Source organism: Leguminivora glycinivorella, chromosome Z (assembly GCF_023078275.1).
Source record: "Leguminivora glycinivorella isolate SPB_JAAS2020 chromosome Z, LegGlyc_1.1, whole genome shotgun sequence".
In the NCBI taxonomy this organism is placed as follows: Eukaryota; Metazoa; Arthropoda; class Insecta; order Lepidoptera; family Tortricidae; genus Leguminivora; species Leguminivora glycinivorella.
Genome location: NC_062998.1, coordinates 14,698,298 through 14,705,686, shown reverse-complemented (window position 1 = coordinate 14,705,686; position 7,389 = coordinate 14,698,298). Strand labels below are relative to the sequence as shown.

At 40.7% G+C, this 7,389-nt stretch overlaps 1 protein-coding gene across 3 annotated transcripts in view; it reads left to right on the top strand.

The window, feature by feature from the left end:
* The first annotated feature begins 614 nt into the window (after window positions 1-614).
* The window catches only part of LOC125240781 (integrator complex subunit 8), a 54,536-nt gene continuing 47,761 nt past the window's right edge, over window positions 615-7,389 (top strand). For all 3 annotated transcript variants that reach the window (XR_007178670.1, XR_007178669.1, XM_048148855.1), the window contains exons 1-8: window positions 615-993; window positions 1,553-1,765; window positions 2,014-2,111; window positions 2,452-2,582; window positions 3,949-5,569; window positions 5,692-5,866; window positions 6,359-6,725; window positions 7,083-7,326. Coding sequence is in view for 1 of the 3 variants with exons in the window: in XM_048148855.1 (XP_048004812.1) it covers window positions 876-993; window positions 1,553-1,765; window positions 2,014-2,111; window positions 2,452-2,582; window positions 3,949-5,569; window positions 5,692-5,866; window positions 6,359-6,725; window positions 7,083-7,326 (2,967 nt within the window). In the remaining 2 variants the exon portion in view is untranslated. The remainder of the gene's footprint in view (window positions 994-1,552; window positions 1,766-2,013; window positions 2,112-2,451; window positions 2,583-3,948; window positions 5,570-5,691; window positions 5,867-6,358; window positions 6,726-7,082; window positions 7,327-7,389) is intronic.

The following is a 7,389-nucleotide window of genomic DNA, read 5'->3' as shown; positions in this document are numbered from 1 at the left end:
TAAGGTTCATAGACTCTACACTCCTTAGGTGATTAATGTAATAACCATAGTTTAACTTTTAAGTGTGTTTGCTTTTATTTATGTCAATTTAACATGTACATAATTATATTACCACATAAGTGCTTTGGACTGTTAACTTTTGGTATTTTTAATAAATAAATAAATAAATAAAAAAACGTGAAAAAAGTTCAGAATCGGGCCCCTTTTGCTATACTCTGACCGCCCCTGTCTATACTACTGTAATGTTTGACGTTATCACGTTAAACTACCGTCCGTAAACCGACTTTACAGACAACCAATTTTTTTTTATGAATTTTTAAGACTTCTGTGGGAAGCCTTGGCTTCCCACAGACAGTCTTAAAATTCATAATCTTAAAAAAAAAAAATTTGTATGCAAATTGACACTGACAACCAATTTTTTTTTAAGATTATGAATTTTTAAGACTGTCTGTGGGAAGCCTTACTGTATAAATATGGCCAAAGAGCATTGAATCACTACGTTTATATGGCCTAAAATACATCTTTTGATTTCTGAACGGTTCTTTGAGTTCATTTGACATAAATCACAATGTTGACATTTGCATTTCCTTTTCCTATCATATCATAATCTGCGTATTGGTTACTGGTTCGCTTCGGTTAATGTAATGTGACTCGTTTTGTTTTACATTTAATGTGATTTATTCAATATTCCGAGTCAGTTCTTGAACTTTTCACAATACATTTATATTTTAGAACCGAAGTAGTAGCTTAAACCAATAAATTATTCAAAGTTTTTATTATGAATGAACCGCACATTTAGCATCACTAATCAAATACAATGTAAATAAGATATTAATCGTTTAGAAAAAGTTATTATTACTACAGTAGTTTTAAATATGGATGTGGACTTGCTACGACCGGGCACAGTGCCTATTTCTCCCGATACTATACTCTGGTTCGAGTTTTTACTGGACCAAAAACTCCTAAAGGAACATCTTCAATACCCTAACCCAGGTACAAGACGCTTTAACTTGCAGATTATATTGAATATGAGTGAATTAATACTGCATGCATGAATCCACATAGGAAAAAAGGACAACAATTTTATGAGTAATTCCCGAAAAGTTTGTACATTTCGATCACGTCTCCGATTTTGATAAAAATTGGTAGGCTGATAGAGTCCACGATGCTGAGCAAGATCCACTAGGTTTCCCAAAATGTCCCAGGTTGTTTGTATGAAACCTTCCTTTTTTGTTACCAGATTTCTATACATTTTCGGTAACAAAAAAGGAAAGTTTCATACAAACAACCTAGGACATTTTGGGAAACCTAGTGGATCTTGCTCAGCATCATCGACTCTATCAGCCTACCAATTTTCATCAAAATCGGAGACGTGATCCAAATGTACAAACTTTTCGGGAATTGCTGTTATGTGATGCAGTTTACACATGGGTCTTGAACCTAATTGCTGTGTATTGAGATTTGATGAGTTTGGGAAAATTATAGACATATATTAATTACTATGTCATATTTCATGTTGAAATGTTCTAACATATATTTCTAAAAATTTCAGAGCCATCAGCTACTGATTTGATAGTAGAATTCCTGTCAGTGGACACAAGTAATAGTGTTTGGAATGGGCGAGCTAGTGAACGCGTTCTGGAGCCAGATGCACCACCCACCCCACCTTCCTCACGCAGTCCCGAACAACCAGAAATTACGAAGAAGCAACTTGCCCTTAAAATACTTGCACTTAAAATTGCATCGACACTTAACTGGAATTTAGGTATGACACTTATATTACAGAGATTGAAACTAATTTAGTATAATCCAGAAGGTTGTTAATAGTACTTTGGTAACAATAGTTCTCTTTATTTGCATTATTTTTCTCTTTATTTGCATTATTTTTCTCTTTATTTGCATTATTTTTCTCTTTATTTGCATCATTCATGTTCTGTGCAATAAAGTTAATAATTGCGGATTTAGCGGCATTGGTGATTGCAAAATAAAGACATTGTTATGAACTGATTTCAGATATGTTTGAGGCAAAACTGACACCGGTTATTCAACAGCAACTGGTGCAAGATTTTGTCTTTATGGCCACAGATGGTGCTTTTTCAATACCACCACAGGTATTTCTATATTCCCAATATTCACAGTTTAACTTGAGGAACCCTTAACCCTAACGTGAGGTCAGCTTTTTATCATTCATTTTTAAGGTCAAAAGTAGGAAAAAATGGTATATCATTTCTTTAACAACATTAACTTGGACACTATTTAGGCAAAATCCAGAAAAGTTTATAGTAACCATTTTTGTCTCAAAATGTGATCAGGAATATGCTGTTAATATTTTTCGGTCCACATGTTCCACTGTATTGTACAATTAGAATTGTTAATAAAAGATTATTTATTCAGATACACTTAAAAGTGATTATTTAATATAATGTTTTTAATTTAGTGCAATTATTTTAGGACATTTCTATGAATATGATCAACAAGTCTCATATACAGTTTGCATTGACTCTGTACCACCGCTGGATCTTGAGATTTCCAGTAAAAGCTGCTCTCCAAGCAAAGTCTGCAAAGCTCCCTTTCATACACCAGTAAGCAAACTATTATTATTGTTTATTACTAGGGATGTACCGACTAGTGATTTGGCCGACTAGGCCGACTACCGACTAGTCGGCGCCTGGGTGGCCGATTAGTCGGCCGACTAGTCGGCTAGTCGGCCATAACATAATTTTCGACTAAATTCACCAGAATGTTTGAATGACAATTTTGGTTCTTTCGCGCTTTTAATGTTTTTTTTCAGGTTCAAAGGTTTATGAGAATATTTATACACATTTTCCATGTTTTAGCTTTATACACCGTGTTTCACTTAACACTAAAAACCTGAAAACCGTTTGTTCAGAATCGAGAGTAGAATCGATTGAGCTATATCTTGATGGGGGTAATATTTTTATTTAAATTAGTAATATTAGTTATTTTTTACGTGCCTATTCTATTGTATTCGTAATGCAACATTGTGTATATCGCATTGCTAAAGGTCGTTTACCTTTTTCAGTATTTGGGGGTTAAATACTGGCTGGTTACTTGGACGATTATTTTTTCCGCTACGAGTTTGACATTGTTTGTCAGTTTAATCTTAATATTTATCATAAGTCATAACAAATTGAACTCGTACCTAATAACAACCTTGTCATTTTGAATATTGGGTTTAAATTTGCTTACTGCGATTACATGTCCAATTTGAAGTTTACTGTGACAAAGCTTTAAAGTGTTTTACAGTGACATCTTAGCTGTCTATTGATAAACCTTATGTCGTTGCAGTAACGTACACAAATAAATAGTTTTATGGTTTATGATGGTAGTTAGCAATTATTTTATTGAGTGTAGAGCTAAAAGTCAAGTAGAGCTGTACAGAAAATTAAAAATTCAATTTAAAAAAAAGTAACCATCAGATTAAAAGATGAATACTCTAGATGAGTTCAAAAAAATAAAAATCAGTTGGGGTGTCTGAGGTTTTGACTGATACCGGAAACACGGTGTATAAATAGTGATCCTGCCTATGAAACCGATAGTCTTAGGTAGGACATTTATTTCTGTTATAATTACAGATATTTGTTCTTTGGACAAACAAAGGCATAACGAATACGTACATAATATAACCATAAATCATCCGCTAATTTATTTTTGTGCTGTTTTCCTATTACTTTATCAAGTGCCGACTAATCGGCCTTTTTTGCCGACTAGTCGCCGACTAATCGCCGACTACAAATATGGCCGGATAGTCGGCTTTCCCGACTAGTCGGCGACTAGTCGGTACATCCTTATTTATTACATTTTTTAATTATTACATGCTCAATCTTGAGAACACTGTTATATGGGGAAAGTTAATGGTCAAGAACAAAGCATGTTATCTAGATTGGGATATCTCTAACCATACTAATTTCAACATATATTTTACAGCCCAGGAATCCCTCTGGAAAATGGCTATACCCATGTGAATTCAAACTTTGATAAAATTTTGAGAATGAATGAAAATTCACGCAGCCAAAGTATTAAATACCTGGAGGAAGTCATTGCATATTACGAGTCTCAAACCAACAATCAAGAGAGCAAACAAATTAAAGTTCCAATCATGGAAACTTTTGTCCACCTGACTGAAGATACAGATGTCATGGCCCACAACTGGGATGCTGGTAATGTTTATATTAGCCAGTATGAACTTCTAATGCAAATCCATTTTGATCTATGCTACAACTACTTTTTCTATGGTCAACATGAGAAAGCTAAGAAACACATATTGGGTTGTAGAAAAAACCTAAAATTGCTAGAAAATGAAGTTAACAATAAAGGTTATGGCAAGTACAATAAAATACCATGGGGAAACTTAAACTATGCAAGCATGTCAGAAGAAGACATTTTGGGATACATAAGAGCTCTCAATTTAGGTCATGAGTTGTTAGACGAGGATAGGTCTCTGTTACAAAGGCTGCAGGAGTCAGTAGCAAATGACTACGTAGGCATCATTGCTGTATTGCAAGCAGACAATCTGTCCAGAGAAATACCAATGATCCACAGGCAAGTGGCAGAGCTAGATGTACAAGCTGCTGCCTCCACCGGCGCTATATCCATGCCCAAGGACCTCGTGATCCGCGTCTCAGCATTAAACGCTATTAGGTATGCTCTTGAAGGAGGATTGCCGTCCACACACCCAGATTTTCTAAACAAATTCAAAACCGTCGGGATCAAATTTATTGATGTACTTTTTTGGGCATTAGGTCCAGTTTTGATGTCTTCCCGTTTAACAAAAGATGACTGGGAAAAATTGAGAATGTTTTTTCTACACTTAGCCACCTCGTCTCAATGTAGATTGCCGGTAGATAGAATAGACGAGTACTTAAAGAAACACGTAGGTAGTCGTGCCACAGAAATCCGAGCAAAGCTAATAAGCGACGAACATTTGGATGCTATTATAAAGGATCAGATCAATAGTGACGATGAAAATATGCACATACCGCGCGAATTACTGGCCGACGACTGGGAGGCGACCGACTTCAAGTACAAGCATGCGCCGGACTTCGAATACAAGGCAGCGCCCGAGCTGGAGATGGGTCGGCTGAAGAAACGACTCGTGGAGGCGTCCAGCGCCGACGATGTGCGCATGTGTCTAGTGAAGTTGGCCATGATGTCGCCTTCCTCGCCGCTGTGGAAGCTGAGCCCCTACTGGAAACCGATCGGGAACTTGAGCGTCCTGTTGGCGTCGCTGCCGCGGGGGTTCCTGCAGGACTTCGGCGTGGTGGTGTCGGGAGCGGCACGCGCCCGCGCGGAGGCGGGCAGCGCGCGCGCAGCGCTGTCGCTGCTGTCCGTGGTGGAGGGCGAGGCGCGCAGCCAAATGGCGGGCGGCAACGACCCCACTCTGTACCGGCTGTGCCGCGTGCTGGCGTGGGAGGTGCTGCTGCTGCAGGTCAACCTGTTGCTGGCCGAGTGGCCTCACCACCGGCTCAACGTCACGCTGCTGGCCAACAAAAGCAAGGCCGCCATCGCCGCCGCCAACTCCAACGATGCAATCGGCCCAAGATCGCAGGTATTCCTTGTTCATGGTCCAATGAATCCTCATATAACTTAATGGCATCATGACATCAGATTTTGGGAGTGCCTTGAACATATAATTCACTGATTTAGTATATTAACGCACATGTATCGCAGGTAGTGGTAGCGGCGTGGCTGTGCCTGCTGAACGTGTGCGAGTGGGAGCCGGGCTCCGCGGCGCAGGCGGCGGGCTCGGGCGCGGCCGACGTGGCTGCCGCGCTGTGCGCCGCCTGTGCCGAGCTGCAGCGCGGCAAGGGCGTGCGCAAGTTCCCGCGACCGCTGTGGGACCACGGTCAGTTACTCTACGACGCCTCACGTCTTCAAAATTATGTCATTGCTCAATTCATTTGGCAGGATCAGCGATAGATTTCAACAAATACGCTTCAGAGAAGCCAGTGAGCCTCTTAACCGTACTTATCCCGTAGTTTTAGATGAACATTGTAAATTTTGGTGGTACAGTCAAGTGTAATAATAATATATGGGTGTACACATCTTATTCAAAAATATGTCCCAAAGCATCTTAGTCCGGTGTAATAAGAGCATAGTACCATATTTAAGAGACGATTTTTTCTATACATATTTTTTCATTTGACTGTAGGTATCTTCTTCTCTGAGAAAATACAAAACTCTTTCAAGTTTCGGGTCGTAAGCTCCTTTTTAAATTTTATTGTATAACAAGGTATCATTTCAACCTTGAAATTTTAATTACCAGTTTTAGGATAGGCTGTACTATTTAATTACATTTCAGTCGTCATATAAACCTATATTTTTCGTCTGTTAACAGTTCTGAACACGTTCAACAACAACTTAAACGGTCCCCTGAAGCGTTCGATACACATGAGCAGCCACCACCACCACCACGGGCACCCCAACCACGCCAACCACCACGGCCAGCTGGAGAACCGCAGCCCCTACCACGTGGTGCTGCAGGCCTTGCGCGAGCCCCTCGCCATCAGCGTCATGCTGTCGCTCCTCGCACGGATATACAACGTGCTTGTGGACGACTCCTCGCTCGAACTGGTTGTGGAGTACACCAACCTCTGGCCTAACAACATTTCGAATGTCAACAACTATAACCCGAAGCATATTTTAGAGTCGCTGACTGAGTTGCTCGAGAAGAGTTTGAAGCTGTACCCGTACAATACTTCTTGGTGAGTTTCCTTTTCGTGCTATACTTGGTATTATAGGCTCCTTGCTCTACACTGTACCCGTACTTGTACAATATGTCGTAGTGAGTTTAATTTCCTCAAATATTCAGATATTATTCAATCTTGGAGAACAAACATACGGTTCAACTGATGGTAATCAGTCTTCGTAACCGTAGGCTTATCTTTAACACCCTTTATGTAGAACTTTGCACATCTCTCACTCACGGCAGGAACATTGTCATTTGCTGCTATTTTCTGTCTCCTCTAATTTTTAACTTATAATGCCCATCCAGTATCCATCAACCACCCATACATCCATTATTGATAGTCACCAATAAGCAATTCGTTTGATGCACGCAGGCTCCGGCTATACGGCGACGCAGAAATGGCGGCAGGCCGGCACGGCGCCGCGCTCCGCCGCTACTTGTGTGCGCTTGCGGCCGGCTCGTGGCACTTCGCGAAGCGCGCGCCGGACGAGGGCGGCGTGGCGCGGCGCGCGGCGCGCTGCTGCCAGGCACTGGCTGCGCCCACGCAGGCCGCCGCGCTGTGCCAGCTGCCCGACGAACCCGACTACACACCCGCGTTCAAGTGTCTCGCTGAAAAGGTACACACAGGCACAGCGAGCACTTTAAACTTTTCTTATAGCATAACAGTACGAGCCCAACCA